General features: G+C 50.6%; 1 protein-coding gene across 2 annotated transcripts in view; it reads right to left on the bottom strand.

The window, feature by feature from the left end:
• ATP2C2 (ATPase secretory pathway Ca2+ transporting 2) overlaps nt 1-19,243 on the bottom strand; it is a 94,167-nt gene that overhangs the window by 13,549 nt on the left and 61,375 nt on the right. For both annotated transcript variants that reach the window (XM_007994225.3, XM_007994226.3), the window contains exons 12-20: nt 14,904-15,028; nt 14,673-14,770; nt 13,241-13,342; nt 11,571-11,660; nt 7,700-7,801; nt 5,629-5,785; nt 2,196-2,366; nt 1,053-1,150; nt 917-967 (exon numbers count right to left, since the gene is read on the bottom strand). In XM_007994225.3, the coding sequence (XP_007992416.3) occupies nt 917-967; nt 1,053-1,150; nt 2,196-2,366; nt 5,629-5,785; nt 7,700-7,801; nt 11,571-11,660; nt 13,241-13,342; nt 14,673-14,770; nt 14,904-15,028 (994 nt within the window). The remainder of the gene's footprint in view (nt 1-916; nt 968-1,052; nt 1,151-2,195; nt 2,367-5,628; nt 5,786-7,699; nt 7,802-11,570; nt 11,661-13,240; nt 13,343-14,672; nt 14,771-14,903; nt 15,029-19,243) is intronic.

Raw genomic sequence — 19,243 nt, 5'->3', positions numbered from 1 at the left:
CACCTGCTGTGTGCCAAGAGCTTCATGGGCCTGGCTTTGTTTAATCCTTTACCAACCCTGTGAATTAGCTGATGGCATTAATAGTTCCCCCATTTTACAGATGAGGAAACAGAGGCACAGAGTTGAATGACAGGAATAATGCCAAAAAGCACCCAGCACTTTGGGAGGCCAAAGTAGGTGGATCACCTGAGGTCAGGAGTTTGAGACCAGCCTGGCCAACATGGCGAAACCCTGTCTCTACTAAAAATACAAAAATTAGCCGGGTGTGGTGGTGCAGGCCATAATCCCAGCTACACGGGAGGCTGAGACAGGAGAATCGCTTGACCCTGGGAGGCAGAGGTTGAAGCAAGCCGAGATTGTGCCACTGCACTCCAGTCTAGGTGACAGAGCGAGACTCCGTACCTCCAACCCACCCCACCCCGACCTCCCACAAAGAAAAAAAAAAAAAACGAAAAAGACAGCTTCTGTTGTAGTTTTTCCCTTTGCATTATCCAATTACAGTTCCCAGTTTTCAGTGTATGTGGCAAGGGTCCCCCAGTTCTCCCCTCCTCCTCAAAAGGATCCCCAGGTTTAGTGGGGCTCGTGTCCACCCAGCTAGAAATGACACTTCCCAGCATCCCCTGCAGCTAAACCTGGGCCCATGACTGCGTTCTCGCCAAGGGGCTGTGAGCGCAAGTGACGCTGGCAACTTCAGAGCCTCGTCCTCTCCAAGAGAGCTGCCCATGTGCCCCTGCTCATCCTCTTCCCCTCCCCCTGGCTATGAAAAGGTAAGCCCTGGGGCAGCTGCCCCGGACCTAGAGAAGGAAGCCACGGCCGGGCCCTGCACTGTCACCCGACAGACGCATGAGCTCCTCGAGCCACGGTATCTCTGGCCCGGCCCCAGCAGCGCAGCCTGTGCCCGCCTCACCCAGCGAACCTTGATGATTTTCAGCTTGTGCTTTGGGCTGGTCCTGAAGAACACGGACACCTGGACATGGAGACAGGGAAGGCGAAGAATCAGATTTCAGAGCTGTGACCCAGCCCCGCTGCCAGCCTTGCCTCCGGGGACCCACCTTCCCCACGCGGTTGGCCAGCTCGCCCTTCTCCATGCTGTCCACCTCCTCCCCAGACATGGCTTTCAGCTTCCCGTTGCACAGGCTGATGTTTCTTCCTTCAGGAGAACCTGTTGTGAGGGTCTGTTCCGAGGCCCCTGTCCCCACCCCTCACTCCCGGCCCTACCTTGGCCATGGGGAATACCAAGAATAAAACCATGCTGGAGACCCTTTACTGAGGACCTACTATGCTGCGTGGCCTTGGTTCTATCCACAGGATTAACTTACACCAAATGCCTTATTATCCCCACTTTAAAGGTGAGGAAACACAAGTGACTTTGCTGAGGACACACAGCTGGTAAGGAGTAACACTGGCACCCAACACGGCTCTGATTCCAAAGCCCATGAACCTTTTCACAGCCCCAGGCTGTGACAACCCATATAATAGTAACTAGAGGGGCTGGGCGCAGTGGCTCATGCCTGTAATCCCAGCACTTTCGGAGGCCAAGGCAGGCGGATTCCCTGAGGTCAGGAGTTCAAGACCAGCCTGGGCAACACAGTGAAACCCCATCATTACTAAAATACAAAAAATTAGCTGGGCATGGTGGCAGGTGCCTGTAATCCCAGCTACTCAGGAGGCTGAGGCAGGAGAATTGCTTGAACCCAGGAGGCAGAGGCTGCAGTGAGCTGAGATTGTGCCACTGCACTCCAGCCTGGGCAACAGAACAAGATTCCATCTCAAAAAAAAAAAAAAAAAGTAACTAGAGGAAGAGGGCTGCTAGCCCTGTACTGATGAAGACTGAGGGTCAGAGTGGTTCAATGGTTTGCCAGGGGTACACAGCTAAAGGCAGAGGCAGACTGAAACTGTGCATGGCCATGATGCTGCCTGTGAAGACAGTGGATGAAAAGCCCCTGACACACAGTGGGTCCTCAGTATCCATGAGGACTTTTCCCCTTTTGCAGAACCTGCCAACATTTCAGAAACAGGAAACACCTCGGAAATTGGAATGCTGGCCCACGAATACTCAGCGTCTTTTCTAAGCCCACAGGGCTAGGTGTGAGCACTCTTGACCAAGTTTGCTGAGGCTTCCCTTTGGTTGCAGCCCCCCATTGTAAAGGATGGATGGGTCCTTTCGTCCTCACCCCTGACCATGTCCCGGTTACCTATGGCCAAGGCCGTCTCCAGAGCATCTCCTGTTATCATCTTCACGGACACGCCAGACTCGGAGAGGACCTGAACTGCTTCCTTCACGCCAACTCTTGGAGGGTCAATGATGCCAACGAGACCCAGAAATGTCAGCCGCCCCAGCTCGGGCCCAGAAGCCAGAGCCAGAACTGAGGAAAGAGGAGGAGTAAGGAGGGATCACCGGGGGCTCAGGGGCCATCTGTTTTTGTTGTTTCTGTTTTTTCGTTTTGTTTTGTTTAGAGGGAGTTTTGTTCTTGTTGCCCAGGCTGGAGTGCAGTGGTGTACTCTCGGCTCACTGCAACCTCCACCTCCCGGGTTCAAACAATTCTCCTGCCTCAGCCTCCTGAGTAGCTGGGCTTACAAGTGTGTGCCACCAGACCCGGCTGATTTTTGTATTTTCGGTAGAGATGGGGTTTCACCATGTTGGCCAGGCTGGTCTCAAACTCCTGACCTCAGGTGATCCGTCCACCTCAGCCTCCCAAAGTGCTGGGATGACAGGTGTGAGGCAACGTGCCCAACCCTTTGTTAGTCCCCAGCCAGCCCCCACCATGGCCCAGATCCTCCTCGGTCTGCGGAAGGCTCAGGCATCAAGTCCCTAGACTGAAAGGGAGGACAGAGATGCCTGCAGCGGCTCTCAGGCCTACGCAGATGCACACCAGATGGAGAGGGGAGCCAGAAACAGCCGTGTGGCAGAAAATACCACTGCTGTCCGCTTGATAGGGTTTGACTGTGTCCCCACCCAAATCTCATCTTGAATTGCAGCTCCCATAATTGCCACGGGTTGTGGGACAGACCGAGTGAGAGATAATTGAATCACAGGGGTGGTTTCCCATACTGTTCTGTGGCAGTGAATTCGTCCCATGAGATCTGATGATTTTATGAGGCGTTTGCCCTTCAGCTTGGCTCTCATTCTCTCTTGGCGGCCGCCATGTAAGGCGTGCCTTTCACCTTCACCGTGACTGCGAGGCCTCCCCAGCCATGTGGAACTGTGAGTCCATTCAACCTCTTTTTCTTTACAGATTACCCAGTCTCAGGTCTGTCTTTACCAGCAGCATGAAAACAGACTAATATACCACTCATGGTATAAGACCCACCCCACTTCCCAACAAAAGTGGCCACAGAAACCTGTTTGAGCTGGCCCAGAAAGGGCCATGTGAGGTGGAGTAGGACAGGACATTTCTGACAGTTCTTGCTCTCATTTGCTCTGTGCTAACTCATTTTTTCATTGCCAGCAGACAGACGTAGGGGAGCTGCACAGAGGTTAAGAAAAATTGACAGGGGAGTGACCCAGCTGAGGGCTTGAGCTGTGAGCTTGCTGTGAGCTTGCCCTGGGCCGTGACTCTCTTTTGGTGGCAAAGAAACCAGGCCCAGCTCCTGCCAACCGGGTGATCTCAGAGGGGGTGGTGGACTTTTCACCTCACTGACACCAAAGACAGGGCTGGCATCCCTCCTGCACCGATGACACTGCTGCTCTTCCTTCCCTTTTCCAATGCCCCCCCACCCACCAAAGTAGAAGCAGGAGCATCCCCTGCTTCTAGTGGCCACCTGGCAGCCCTCTGTCCCCAGAGGTCCTCACTCCTGCCTCTGTGCTCCCCTCACCCCGACTCTCCTTCCCGCTCCGTGGGGTTTGTCATCTTCCCCTGGATGTGTGTGGGGTGGGGGGTCTCAGAACCCAAGACAGGATTCACTGACTCTGCCAATCCTCACAGCAATCACTCCAGGGGATCTAGCAGGTTGGGGCTTCTCTAAGTCACCCGGGCACTGCCCCAGGCCTGCCAGGCAGCAGGCATCAGTTCACGGTCACCTGCTGAGGAATAACATCCCTTCTCTTCTCAGACCAGACACGGGTTGGGAAAATGCACAGGCCTTCTCTAAGGCCAGTTCCCAGGTGGCAGCTTTCCCAGCCACAGGTGGGAGACAAGCTCATTTGTAAACACAAAAGGACCCGCGTGTGGACTGGGGGACACAGGAAAAGGTCTCACTGTTCCTCTGCCACTGACCCATTCTCATGACGCTCTCCCCCAAAGTCTGGAGCAAGCCCCTGGAACGCGTCCTCATGCGCTGCAGCAGCAGACATCCGGGCGAAGGCACTGGCTGCACTAGGCCGGGCTGTCACCCGGGCTAGCTCTGCTGCCCGGTGGGATTCAGGGCGTGGCCTCACACAGGCACTTCATGGTGCCCGGCACGCAGGTGGGGCCCAAGTGCCAGGAGCAGATTTAGAGGCCAGGACCACGTGGGATGTTTACTTACTCACGTGTCCACTCTTAAGTGAGCCGTTTCATTGTCAGCAGAGGCGCGATGTGACCAGAACAGGGAGCTACTGAAGGGCTTGGTCCTATCAACCATGACGAAAGCAGCTGCCACCCACGTGCCAGGTTTTCTCCCAATCCCTCCACTGTGCAGGAGGGATGCCACAGCTCCGTCTCTGGTGTCAGTGAGGTGAAAAGGACCTTCTTACACCAGCCCCTCTCAGATCACCCAGCTCGCAGGAGCTGGGCCTGGCTTCTCTGCCACCGAAACAGAGTCAAGGCCCAGGGCAAGCTAAGACGGGATCCACCGTCTCTTCCAATCCTTACAGCAATCAGTGAAGTCACTACTCTCGTGCCTTCCTTATGCATATGGGGAAACTGAGGCACAGTATTTACCTGTGGGCCTATTGTAGACCCAGCGCTACACAAACCATTTGGGAGGCAAAGTGCCCGTGCTTTGGGGAATGCTCCCCTCACTCAGGAAGAGGGGACACATGCTCGGCGCTGGCTTCACCGTGCCCCAGAAAGCCACAAGAGTCTCGCTCTGTACACCTGTGAGCAAACTTGCCAGCAACCTACAAACGCTGTTCCCCGAAGGGGAAAACCAAGGCTCCTGAGCCAATAAGGCCAGCCCAGCACCTCTCACCTCCCCGCAAGGGAACACCAGCGCCCAGCAGCGCTTCTAAACGCTTCCTCTGTACCTGGCTAGGGTGACAAATGACACCAGGGGAAATGTGAGCTTTAATGTTCAGCCCATCAGGGAAGGCACTGGCTCTGCTGCAGAAATTTGAAAATGGCCAAGGGAGAAAATATATTCCTTGACTGAAAAGAGCTTCGGGTTTTCCCGACAAGAGGCAATGAGCAGAAAGACCTATTGGGAAAATCAATGTTTGGGGTGCAGCCCATTCACCTGCCTTAGGAAACTCAGCAAGGGAGGGTCCCCCTCTTCTGGGGATTAACAGGGGTCACTGAGGAACTGGGATGAGGTGGGGGCCTGCCTTTCATGGGACCATCAGGTTCCAAGCACGCGTCGTTGCTGTCAGCATGCTGTCTGACTCCTTGGGACAGGTGACCTCCTTGACTGGGAATCCTGCCTGAATGCACTTAAAAGTCAATGTTACATGCAAGCTTAAAGCTCTGGGCTGGGGCCACAGGCACTGACCCCGCAGACCGAGGGACCCCATCCTCTTCTCTTCCTGCAGGCAGAATGACCTCTGCTGGGGTGTCAGCGGCAGGGGGATGCCTCCGTTGTTGTACATGGTGCAGTAGCGGATCACCTCTTCCAAGGCCCCCTTCATGAAGTAAATGTCTTCCTGATCCTTAGAAAAGACAAAGGGAAGAAATCCACTACCACTGGAAGCCTTAGTTCATAGTAACCATCACCCCACTCTGCACAAGGTTACAAAGACACACACAGGGACGTTGGCAGTGGAGTTATTTATAGTGGGCTGGTGCTGTTCACAGGTGCTGGACAGGTTCGCTAAGTTCCGGAATCCCATCCATGGAATGTTTTGCAATCCAGAGAAAGAACAAGGTCAATCTTCAACCTGTACCACCCTTGTTCTTTTTTCAGTTCCCTTGTTACAGTCACTCAGAGCGTCTTGTATGTTGCATGCATGGGAGGAATCATCCCAGCTTGGACTATGCCTTTGGGGGGTGATTAACTGGGAATATTTCTGTTAGACTGTTGCCTCCCTAGGGCATCACTAAGTCTATTTTGTACCCACCCCCAGCACTTGGCTTGTCATAGTGAACCCACGTGAGTAGGTGATCATTTTTCCTGTGTTTTTGTTAAGCTCTGTCATGACAAATATGTAGACTGTAAGCTCCACGTGGGGAGGCCCTGGGTCAGTGAAAGTCACACTGTATCCCCAGCCTCACTACTGGACCTACCTGGCTCACGTGGGTGCACAGTGTTAATATAACACTGTTATAAGTTAATATAATATTAATTATATGTATATTACATTATATTATTTATATGTATATTCTATATTATATAATAATATATTAACTTATATAATTATATTACATATTATATAATTAATATGTTACTATAACAAGCTTATATTAACCAACACAGGCATCTAAGACACAATATTAAAAGAAAATCTTAGGGGGGAAAAGTAAATTACTAACACTATAAACAGTGACCTTGTTTTGAAAATACCATGCAGATGTTGTCATTTGCATATTTAGAATCTACAGTGCTCCATCCCAGACTTAAAACAGAATTACCGCTGGGTGGGTGGTGGGCAGGGAGGGAAGAGGGGTGGAATGAAAAAAGTTTTCATTTTTATGTCATATTTCTATACTTTTTCAATGAAAAATATTACCATTGCCTTGCAGGGAAAAAGATGTAAAGGTCTAAAAGTTTTTTGAAAATCCATAATCCCTTCTAAGCCCCTGAAATGTACAAGGGCCTGGCATGAGCTGGCCAAGCTGCCCACAGCCCTGAGTGGGAGCTGAGCAATCTGCATGGGCAGACACGGTAGATTCTAGAAAGAGTGAGAAGGAAGAGGAGGGGTGGAGAAAAAGGTAGAAGGCAACAAAAACTTAAAAAAATAGCTTTTAATGAAAATCTGAAAAGTCACCACAAATCTGAAAAGAAAATTTAAAAAATCAGCTGTAATGTCCACCCGGGGTGGCCACAGCTTGGTATGTGTTCCTCTAGTCAGGAACACCATGTGTGCACACGCTGAGGCACCGCCCAGACATGCCTTCCGTACTGAAGGATTTGCTTCCCGGTACGACAGGAAGAGGAGCTAAGAAGTATAAAAAACTTAGCACAGGGCTGCAAAGAGAGGACTGGCAAGTTGGCAACTGGTGTTAGCAGCAGGGCTTTAGTCAGTGGATTACAGGCTGGTAAATGTCAACATTTGCACCTGCATCAGAATCTGCAGAAAACGAAGGTTACTGGGTCCCATCCCTGGACCATCCGCCTCAGGAGGTCTGGCATGGAACCTGAGATCTGCATTTCTAATAAATTCTCGTGTGATATAACCGCGGCTACTCCGGGGACCCTGCTGTGAGAACTTCTGTTTTAAACAAAAAGCCAGAAGCAGACCCAAGAGAATCAAAGGTTTGATGGTGATTAGGTTTTTCCATGTATTTGGAATGTCACAGAAGCAGCCAGGAACTTTCAAATTATCCTTGAAGTCCGCATTTTGCTTGATTTCTGGGTGTGGGCCTGGGCGGAAAGAGAGAAGAGGCTGAAGATTCAAAGGGCTCACCTCAGTCTTCAGACTGCATTTCACCGCCATCCACTTCTGCTCTGAACTGAATGGAATCTCTTTTTTTCTTATGTATGAATTTTTAATATCACTTAAGTCCATCTGGAATAATAAAATGCACATTTTTAGTGAGTCATCTGAAGCCAATCTCTATACAACGCTCAGTCCATTTAAATTATTCACTGTTCAAACCACCTCTGGGAGATAAGAAATCCAAGCATTTAGCACACAGAAAAAAGGCCATTTTTTCTATGTGGAAAAAATGGAATGTCCCACCTAGAGAAAAAGAAAGTCTCTTCTCTTGGCTGCAGGGTAGACCCGATGGTCTTTGCAACAGCTTCTATCTGAAATCTGCTTAGAAACAAACCTGCAGTGCTTCTGCCGGAAGGAACATTTCAGACTTGAAGGTGTAGCAATTTCTCAAAAGGAACCCCCAGAGTCAGCAAGGCAGCCCTGCTGTCCACAGCCTGGGGTCCTCGCCAGCCCTGCTGTCCACAGCCTGGGGTCCTCGCCAGCCCTGCGTCCAAGTCTGGGGTCCTCGCCAGCCCTGCGTCCAAGCCTGGGGTCCTCGCCAGCCCTGCGTCCACAGCCTGGGGTCCTCGCCAGCCCTGCGTCCAAGCCTGGGTCCTTGCCAGCCCGGCCCTTTGTTGCTCTTTGATGGCTTTTGGATTAGTGACATGACAACTCAGAATCTCAGTTTCCCCAAGTGTAAACCAGCCATGACCCATGCATCCCACTGCCCCACAGGGGGTGAAAATGGGGTGCAGCAGGGGCACAAAAAGCTACTCCTTTTATGTAGAAAGTGCAGATACGCGTACAACACAGTCTATCTGCAGTATTACATTTCACGGGGAGGGAGTGGGGTGATTAGGGAAAAATGCCTAAAACTTCTCCTTAGTGGGGTTGAATTGTACCCCACAAAAGATATGTTGAAGCCCTAACCCCGGAACCTCTGAATGTGACCTGATTTGGAATAGGGCCTCTGCAGATATCGTCAATTTGAGGCTATTAGGGTTGGCCCTAAGCCAACATGACTGGATCTAAGAGGAGGAAGGCTGGGTGCAGGGGCTCATGCCTGTAATCCCAGCACTTTGGGAGGTCAAGGCAGGCGGATCACAAGGTCAGGAGATCAAGACCATCCTAACATGGTGAAACCCTGTCTCTACTAAAAATACAAAAAGTTAGCCAGGCATAGTGGCGGGAGCCTATAGTCCCAGCTACTCGGGAGGCTGAGGCAGGAGAATTGCTTGAACCTGGGAGGCGGAGATTGCAGTAAGCCGAGATCAAGCCACTGCACTCCAGCTTGGGCAACAGAGCAAGACTCTGTCTCAAATACAAAAAAAAGAAGAGGAGGAAAATGCTGCGTGGAGCCATGGCAGGGAGCACCTCATGACGGAGGCAGAGCTTGGTGTGAGAAGCCAAGGCAGGCATGTGTGTGCGAGTCAAGGAATGCCCGGGGCTGCCGGTGACACCCAGAAGCTGGAAGATGGAGCCTGGCCCTGCTCACACCTTGATTTCAACTTCTGGCCCACAGAGCTGTGTTTCAGTGTGTTTTGGTTACTCTAAATCACCAGCCAGTGGTGCTTTATTTCAGGACCCTAATCCAGGAGCAATAATGGAAGAAAAGTTGGGAACCACTGGCCTGGTCTCAGTGCCGTTTAGAGCAGGAGAGACAAGTAAGAACCACGAAGTGCTTGCCCCATGCCTGTCACTTCCTACGTGCCAGCCAGTGTTTATTCTGTATTCTAAAATCTTAAGCCAGGCCCCAGGAAAGAGGAAAATCATGACACATTAAGGAAATCTCCCAGCTTCTAGGTTCTGGAACCTCTCTCCTCTCTAGGCTGCAGGGGCGGCTGGTGGCGGGAGCAGGGTGACACATGGGTGTCATTCCTGCCAGACAGTCAGGCCGGCACCTTCCCTTCTGGGCATCAAGGAGTTGTTGAATGGAGCAGACTCAGCACTATTTTAAAACGGGAAATGAGCTCCGTTCACTATTACAGACGCTGCAGAGAGGATCGTCATCTTCTGTGAATGGAAGGAAAATCATAGGATGTCATGATTTCTGTTTGCTTTTTTGAGACAAAGTCTTGCTCTGTCGCCCAGGCTGGAGTGCAATGGTGTGATCTCGGCTCACTACAACCTCCACCTCCCAGGTTCAAGCAATTCTCCTGCTTCAGCTTCCCGAGTAGCTGGGATTACAGGTGTGCACCACCATGCCCACTTAATTTTTATATTTTTAGTAGAGATGGGGTTTCGCCATGTTGGCCAGGCTGGTCTCAAACTCCTAACCTCAGGTGATCCGTCCACCTTGGCCTCCCAAAGTGTTGCGATTACAGGTGTGAGCTGCCATGCCCAGCCTTTTTGATTTTTGAGGCAGGATCTCACTCTGCCATCTAGACTGGAGTGCAGTGGTATGATCATAGCTCACTGCAGCCACAGACTCCTGGGCTCAAGGGATCCTCCCACCTCACCTCCTGAGTAGCTGGGACCACAGCCATGCACCACCACGCCCAGCTAACTTTTATATTTTTTGTAGAGATGGGGTTTTGCTATGTTGCCCAGGCTGGTCTCAAACTCTTGGCCTTGAGTGATCCTCCCACCTTAGCCTCTTAAAGTGCTGGGATTTGAGTCACTGCACTCAGCCTGTAATGACTTCCCAATGCTCTTACACTGGGGAAAAACGACTGATCTCCTGTCACAGGGGCTTATGAGAGGGCAACCACCTCCCCCGCACCCAGCACCAGCTTCGGGAAGGCAGCCGTGTGGGAGGTCGGAGTCTTGCACTGGAGGGAGGGACAGGTAAGTTGATAACAGAAAGCAGTGAAGTGAGCCCGGGGTGAGAAGAGGTGTCTGCTGGGATGGAAACTGGAGTGAACTTGAAGAGAAAGTCGGTGCTCGCCAGTGAGGACAGGCAGGAGCAGTCAAAGTCCAGGAGGAAGCAGGAAGGGGGGTGAGTGCAGGGGCCAGGCTGGGTGGCAGCAAGGGGTCAGTGCTGGCAGATGAGCACCTTGAGTCAGGCTTTTCCCTTGACCTTGATGGAGAGGGGTCTGATCAGACCCGAGTCAGAGACAAGTCATACCACAGAAAGCACGGGGCAGGCGGGGGAGAGGAGCTCCCGCAGTGTCCAGGGGAGCCCCGGCTGTGGCTGAAGAGGAGGGATCCAGGCCAAGGGGCCATGGAAACAGACGTGGGAGCTGACTGGGGCCATCTTCCTCCTTCCTTTGCTCCCTCCTTTTAACCTCTTCCAGCCCCTCCTTTCCCATGTCCTTTGTCCTCTTTTCTTGCTTTCTTGTCACCTGCATTCCCAGCCCATGTTTTTCTGCCTTTCCTTCTGCTAACTTGTGCACAGAGCGCAGCAGACCCCCATCAGCCCCCATCCATCCCCTCCACACTGCAAGCAGCCACTTGGTACATGACGCTGGGCACAGAATGACCTGGGGTAACCCTGCACAGCCACAGAGCCCAGGATGTAACGCTGAGCCCCAGAGTCACTGGAATGCATTCCCAGGAACCAGCCCCCCCGCAATGGTGCCTCGGTGAGCACAGGGTCATGTTGGATGCACAGGGAGTCTCGTTCCGCTGTCTGTCGCCCCAACACCCGACCAGGGCCTGAACCACAGGGAGCTCTTAGGACTCTTTTGGAATCGCTGGAGGAGGGATTAGAGACCTGCAGAACTTTCTGAAGTCCCGTGGAATCTCAGAGCTCACCTCCTCTACCACCAACAGATGGCCCACGGCCAGCTTGGGCCATTTTCTTCCATGATTACCTAACATCCCTAGTCCTGTTAGCTCAGACAGGAGCTGGCTTTCTACCAATGAATCCAGCCCCGAGTGGAAGAATTGCCCACACAGACACCCCAGGACATCCTACCTTCATTGCCAGGGCCATCAGGGCACCCTCGGTGGGCTGTCCCATCACGGCGTTCTTTCTGATGACTGCATTGTTGGCGACACAGCCCGCCTAAAAGGGGATTATCCCAACGTCTGTAGTTAGTACTGGGCTCATGAAAAAGTTAGACACTGTGGGCTTTTCCCAGTTTGATAGCTGGGGCTGTAGGGACGAGACTTGCTCTTCAAAACAGCCCAGCGTCCTGGCTTTTTAAAAGGAGCACCGTGACTGTTTCTTGGCTGTGCTGAATGGTGGTTCCCACAAAGCCACCATGAGGGAACCCAGCAGGGAGGCAGGTGGACGGGTGGTGATGAGGCAGGTGACAGGGAGTGACCTGTAATGGGGATGATGGCGTTTCCACTTGGGGTGACAAAGTGTTCTAGACGGTGGCGATGGTTGTACAACTTGTGAGCATAATGAAACCACTGAATTGTGCACTTTAATGGGGTGCATTCATGGTAGATGACTTCTGTCTCAATTTAAAAATAAATATTTAAAAAATGAACAAGAGACAAGCAGAAAGAGCGGGATTCCCGGCGCCCTTCCGTCCCAGCCTGGTGAGCCTGGACACTCACATTACTTCTCTGCCCATTTCTTTTCTTTTTTATTGTTACTTACTAGTTTTGCATATTTTTGTTTCATCATTCATTCATTCATTCATTCATTCGAGACAGAGTCTCACTCTGTCACCAGGTTGGAGTGCAGTGGCATGACCTCAGCTCACTGCAACCTCTGCCTCCCTGGTTCAAGGCAATTCTCCTGTCTCAGGCTCCTGAGCAGCTGGGACTACAGGTGTGCGCCACCATGCCTGGCTAATTTTTATATTTTTTAGTAGAGATGGGGTTTCATCATGTTGGCCAGGCTGGTCTTGAACTCCTGACCTCAGGTGATTCACCTGCCTTGGACTTCCAAAGTACTGGGGTAAAAGGCATGAACCACCACGCCTGGCCATATTTTTGTTTTTTAATCTGAAAAACTGAGACAGCGTTCGCTGTGATAGTGAAGTGGCCCCTGGAGGCAGGTCCTCTGCAAGTGGCGCTCACTGAACTGTACAGATGAGGAAGGGTGCTATGTGGGGAGGAGTGAGCCCCTGTGAAAGGGTGAGTACAACTCGGATTGCAGGACTCATCACAGCAACAGGGGAGCATTATCACAGGCTAAGTAATAGGGGAAATTTATCACACGCTCGCTTATAGCAATAGGAGAAATTCATCACAGGCTCATTTTTTACCATTCATCAGGCACGTCTCTGTGCAGGAGTCTCCTTAGAGCCCTCCCAGTGGGCAGTGATTAGAATAGAGAATTCTAGCTCTTCTTTTAAAATATTGTTTTAAAAAAATAATACAAACAGCATCTCACTATGTTGCCCAGGGTGGTCTCAAACTCCTGGCCTCAAGTGATTCTCCTGTCTTGGCCTCCCAAAGTGCTGGCACAATAGGCATGAGCCACTGTGCCCAGCCTAGCTCTCCTCTTACCTCTGATGTCTCCATCAGTTTTGGGGCCATTTTTTCAGTGCTATGACAGCCTCACCCCTGGGTGGTCCAGTCATTGTCAAGAACCAGTAAGTCCAATGACTGTTTCCCTTTTCAGAGAAAAGCCCCAGAAGCCCCAGTGTAAATGCCTATTGCCCCCGTGGTGCTTTTGACACCTACCTCCACTAACTTTCCTACTGAGACATTGGAAAATTCCTTAATGACTTCCTTGGATGGTAGAAGACACACAGTCCCTCGACCGTCATACCCAACTCCGCTGACCTGCAGGGCGAGGCAGAAGAAAGGGTGTTGCCAAGAGTCAAAAACATGCTCCCCCGGTGGGCCCACAATCCCTGTCCTGGGGATTCATTCCAAGGACATAATCCTAAACGTGGACAGGGCTTTCAGTATGAAGATGTTCTCTGAAAGATTACTGATGAATCGGATACGTCACTGATGGACACAGTGCCAGGCATTAGTAAACTGCAGCAAGTTTACTCAGTGGGACACTCTGCAGCCAGTACAAGTGATGGTTAAGAAAACTAAGAACTAGCATAGAAGAGTGCTTATATTCTAAGAACAGGGGCGGGCAAATGTGTTAGCCTTTGCAGCCTATTTCCAAGGTTGTCGTGGCTACTCAGCTCTGCCGTTGCGGCACACTGAGGCATGAAAGCAGCCATTGGCAACATGTACACAAATGGGTGAGGCGGTACACCAAGAAAACTTTATTTTCAAACAAGCACTGGCCCATGGGCAATCATTTGTTCACCCCTTGCTTTGGCCAGTTTTGTAGAAAAGATATCAGGATAAAAAATTGCACCTTCAGGGAGCTTCCAACTGAGCCAAGCACACAGAAGACACTGAAAAACACGAGGGGACTTGGGAGGCTGAGGTGGGAGGATCCCTTGAGCCCAGAAGTTAGAGGCTGCAGTGAACCATGATTGCACCACTGCACTGCAACCTGGGCAACACGGCAAGACCCTGTCTTAAAAAACAAAACAGTCTGGGCATGGTAGCTCACATCTGTAATCCCAGCACTCTGGGAGGCCAAGGCCGGTGGATCACCTGAGGTCAGGAGTATGAGACCAGCTTGGCCAACATCTAGTGAAACCCCATCTCTGCTAGAAAATACAAAAATTAGCTGGGCATGGTGGGCGTGCCTGTAGTCCCAGCTACTTGGGAAACTGAGGCAGGAGAGTCGCTTGAACCCAAGAAGTGAAGGTTGCAGTGAGCCAAGATCAAGCCACTGCACTCTAGCCTGGGTGACAGAGCGAGACTCTGTCTCTCAAAAACAAACAAAAAAACCACAAATGGACTAATCATGGTTAGTTTATCATGGAAGGTATGGAACTTTTTTTCTAGCTGTTAAATTTTGAAATGTGCTTACAATTAATAAGTAACGAAAAAAGGAGGCTACCTTAAATTGGTCGTCTTTTGAAAGGAAGTATGGGACGATTAAAAAGAAAATCAGGCATGTTAGCAAGGAGATTGTAAGATGACCTCAATTTCTTTCTTCCTTATTGTGTTCTGGAAGACACTGTGTGCTTTATCTAGAAAGGAGACAGCCTGGCTCGGTGCATCTTTAAGGCCTGTAAATTCCTCTGGGACTCACCTCGGCATGAAGCCCATCTGACGTTACAAGCTGGGTCACTGTCATTTCGTTGGCAGTCAGAGTACCCGTCTTATCAGAACAGAGAACACTGCAGCAACCTGGCACAACAAACATCAGTGTCTAGAAAAGTCGCCACCCTCAGGCTTGTGAAACCCCCAGGCTGGATTGCCCCGACAGCCAAGCCCCCATTCAATTCCACACGTGATAATTCCACCGGCCGGAGTCCCTCACCTAACGTCTCCACGATGGGTAACTTTTTCACGATGACCCGCTTCTTGGCCATCCGCAGCACTCCCAGGACCAGCGTTACCATGACGACGATGGGCAGACCCTCGGGAATGGCCGCCACAGCCAGGCTGGAGCGAAAGGGCAAATGAATCCCCTCCTTAAGGAGTGTGTGACTCTCAGCTGGGGCTGGCAATGCTTTGGCTGGTGAAGCTTGTCTTAGGTGTCCCCAGCGTCCTGGTTCTATTCTCCCTTCCCAATCCTAAGGTGCACCTGCCTCCTCCTTCAGCACCCGTTGTCCTGAGTCCTCCCCTGCAGACCCTGCTCTTGGGAAGGGACCTAGCCTGTCAGTCATCTGCACCTTAGTGTGAATTAGTCTGTCAGCTGTTTTGCCTCTTTAAAAGTATCTTGTATTTACATTATTCTCATTTATTAGAAAAGGCTTGGGGTCCCATGAAAGGAACTCCCAGAATCAGACAATAAGTGGGAGTAAGAGTTTTCAGTTCCAAGGGCCCTCATGGGTCCCTTGAATTTCACTTTCCATGAGCGTAGTGGTGTAGACACTTCCTGTGAGGAAGCCAGACAAGGAAGTCCAGGTCAGGGGAGGTGAAGAGCCACAGCGACGCTCTTGCCTACTGTGTGAATCTGTTTCAGGGTATCTGCTCACTTCTTTCTTACCCCTCCAACTCTCCCCGTATGGTGCGACCCCACTCCCCTATAACCAGGTTGACTGCATTTGAGGGGAGCGTGTGACCCAAGCTGAGCCAGTGAGATGCTGTCTTGGCAATGAGACTGGGGCTACAGCACACGGATGCCCCTTCCCTGGGTGTGTCAACAGGTGACAGGATGTGTGGAAGAGGCTCCTTCTGCCCCTTTTGGCTGAGACTCCACAACATCAGGGCCGAATGGACACACATCCCACACTCCTGACGTGGTGGAAAGGTATGACGCCTGGTGCCTGGTGTCCAGTTTGACATGGCCAGGGGTGGGCTGTAGATAGGGCAAGAGTGTTTGCAAGTGGGCCTCTGTTGAAGCTGGGTAGTGGCTACATAGTGTTCACTTTATCATCCTCTCTGCTTTGGTACATGCTTGAAATTTTCCTTTAAAAAATGTAAAAATAAACATGAAGAAACCATGACAACCCACATGTCCATCAGTGAACAAATGGATGAGTCAAATGTGGTCTATCTATGCAGCAGAATACCCTTCAGCCATAGAAAGGAATGAGGCACTGGCACACGCCACCACGTGGATGAGCCCGGAAAATGTGCTGCTGAGTGGAAGAAGCCAGACACAGAAGGCCACTCAGTGCGTGAGTCCACTCATAAGGGATGTTCAGAATAGGGAAACCTACACAGAAAGAAAGATTGCTTAGGACTGGGATGTGGGCACAGGCGGGAATGTAGAGTGATAGCTAAAGGGCATAGTGTTTCTTTTTGAGGCGATAAGCAAATGTTCTAGGCCGGGGGTGATGGCTCACACCTGTAATCCCAGCACTTTGGGAAGCCCAGGCGGGCAGATCACCTGAGGTCAGGAGTTTGAGACCAACCTGGCCAACATGGTGAAACCCCGTCTCTACTAAAAATATAAAAATTAGCTGGGTGTGGTGGCATGCACCTGTAATCCCAGGTACTCAGGAGGCTGAGACAGGACAGTCACTTGAACCTGGGAGGCGGAGGTTGCAGTGAGTCGAGACTGTGCCATTGCACTCCAGCCTGGCGACAGGGTGAGACTCCATCTCAAAAGAAAAAACAAAATCTTCTAAGGTCAGGCACAGTAACTCAAACCTGTAATACCAGCACTTTGGGAGGATCACACTGGCAGATCATTTGAGCTCAAGAGTTCGAGACCAGCCTGGGCAATATGTTTTTATTTCTACCAAAAAAAAAAAAATATATATATATATATATAAATTAGCTGGGTGTGGCAGTGTGCACCTATAATTCCAGCTACTCAGGAGGCTGAGGTGGGAGGATCGCTTGAGCCTGGGAGGTCAAGGCTGAGGCTGCAGTGGGCCGTGATCACGTCACTGTGCTACGGCCTGCATAACAGAGTAAGACCCTGTCTCAAATAAATATAAAATAAAATAAAATGTTCTAAAATGGACTGTGGTGATGGCTGTATATATCTGTGAATACACTAAAAACCATTAAATTATATGCTTTAAATGGATGAATTATATGATATGTGAATTATATCTCAATAAAGACGTTTAAGAAAGAAAAAGGCCGGGTGTGGTGGCTCATGCCTGTAATCCCAGCACTTTGGGAGACCGAGGCGGCCAGATCACCTGAGGTCAGGAGTTCAAGACCAGCCTGACCAATATGGAAAAACCCTGTCTCTACTAAAAATACAAAATTAGCCGGGTGTGGTGGCACATGCCTGTAATCTCAGCTACTCAGGAGGCTGAGGCAGGAGAATCGCTTGAACCCGGGAGGTGGAGGTTGTGGTGAGCTGAGATCACACCACTGTACTCCAGCCTGGGTGACAAGAGTGAAATTATGTCAAGAAAGAAGAAAGAAAAGAAAAGAAAAGAAAGAAAGAAGGAAAGAAGGAAAGAAAGAAAGAAGGAAAGAAGAGGGAAAGAAGGAAAGAAGAAGGAAGGAAGGAAAGAAGGAAAGAAGGAAGGAAGGAAGGAAAGAGAAAGAAAGAAAGAAAGAAAGAAAGAAAGAAAGAAAGAAAGAAAGAAAGAAAGAAAGAAAGAAAGAGAAAGAAAGAAAAGGAAGGAAGGAAGGAAGGAAGGAAGGAAGGAAGGGCAGACTTTGGCTGGCGACGGGGAGGGGAGGAGAGATTTTGAGCAGGTGAGGGAGGCTGGCCAGATCCTCCCCATCAAACCTCCACCCAAGGCCAGGCTGAGTGGTGGGGAGGATATGACTTAAATGGAGCTCCAAGTGCTGTCATTGCATGGAACCAGTCTGTACAATTTCTAGAAAGAGACTATTTAGAGGACTAGAAGTGATGTGGAATTTCTGTTATCTGAGACACCAGAAACGTCCTGGGAGAAGGGAGCCACTGTCTCTCGCCACACCTGCAGCCCAGCCACAGCCAAGGCCAGGAACCCTGCAGAAGCCCCTGAACACACCCCCGGTCCAGGCCCCGGGTCCAGGCTGCCCAGGAAATACGTGAAATTGGCCAGTGGGAACGAGACCACGGGGCGATCCCAGAGCCCAGGCCCTCCTCTAAAAGAAGAGCCACCACCAAATCACCAGGGACGACAGCAATGCACAGTGCTGCCGGGCCTCCCACGCTCCCCAAGAGAAGCTGGAAACCCAGGATCTTTTTCATGCAAACTCCCAATTTTTAGATATTGGCAACAAATTCCAATGAAAAAAATACAGTTGAAACAAAACATATTTTCTGGCTATATCTCACACAAGGGTGGCTGGGTTTGTTTGTGATGGAGTCTCACTCTGTCGCCCAGGCTGGAGTGCGGTGGTGCAATCTCAGCTCACTGCAACATCCACCCCCCAGCTTCAAGCAATTCTCCTGCCTTAGCCTCCCATATATCTGGAATTACAGGCATGTGCCACCACACCTGGCTAATTTTTGAATTTTTAGTAGAGAAGGGGTTTCACCATGTTGGCCAGGCTGGTCTTGAACCCGTGACCTCAAGTGATTCACTTGCCTCGGCCTCCCAAAGAGGTGGGATTACAGGCATGAGCCACTGTGCTTCGCCTGTTTTTTGTTTTTTTGAGACGGGTTCTTGTTCTGTTGCCCAGGCTGGAGTGCAGTGTTGCCACCAAGACTCACTGCAGCCTTGACCGCCTGGACTCAAGCAATCCTCCAGCCTCCGCCTCCCTGGTAGCTGGGACACAGGCATGCACCACTATTTTTTACTTCCTAATTTAAAAAATTATTTGTAGAAACAAAGTTTCACTGTGTTACCCAGGCTGGTCTTGAACTTCCGGGCTCAAGTGATCCTCCCACTTCAGCATTCCCAAGTGCTGGGATTAGATGCATGAGGCGCCAAGCCTGGCCAAGTGGCGGTTTTTATCCTCTGCATTAGAAAATCCAGCAGAGCAAGGAGGTATACAGTAAATAGTTGCTGCATGAAGAAGTGGGTATAACAATGCTTAGGCCTGCGCTGGCCTAGCACACAGGGACACTCCACCTGGGTTGGCTGATAGGCAGAACACTTGGTGAGAATCCATTCAGCCAGGGTCACACAGGGAGACCATAATTCATCAGAGCGAAGACACAGTTGATTGTGAAGGGCACCATTATTTTGTGTAGTGCTCAGAAAAGAATAAACACGGCCAATTTATCAGTAACACCATGCTTTCTAATTACATCGCTTATTAGAAGTGGTCTGATTTCAGGGGAGTTGGAATGTGAAAAAGAATGTA

Source organism: Chlorocebus sabaeus, chromosome 5 (genome assembly GCF_047675955.1).
Source record: "Chlorocebus sabaeus isolate Y175 chromosome 5, mChlSab1.0.hap1, whole genome shotgun sequence".
Lineage (NCBI taxonomy): Eukaryota > Metazoa > Chordata > Mammalia > Primates > Cercopithecidae > Chlorocebus > Chlorocebus sabaeus.
Note: the sequence above shows the minus strand (reverse complement) of the source record. Positions and strands in the feature narration are given on the sequence as shown.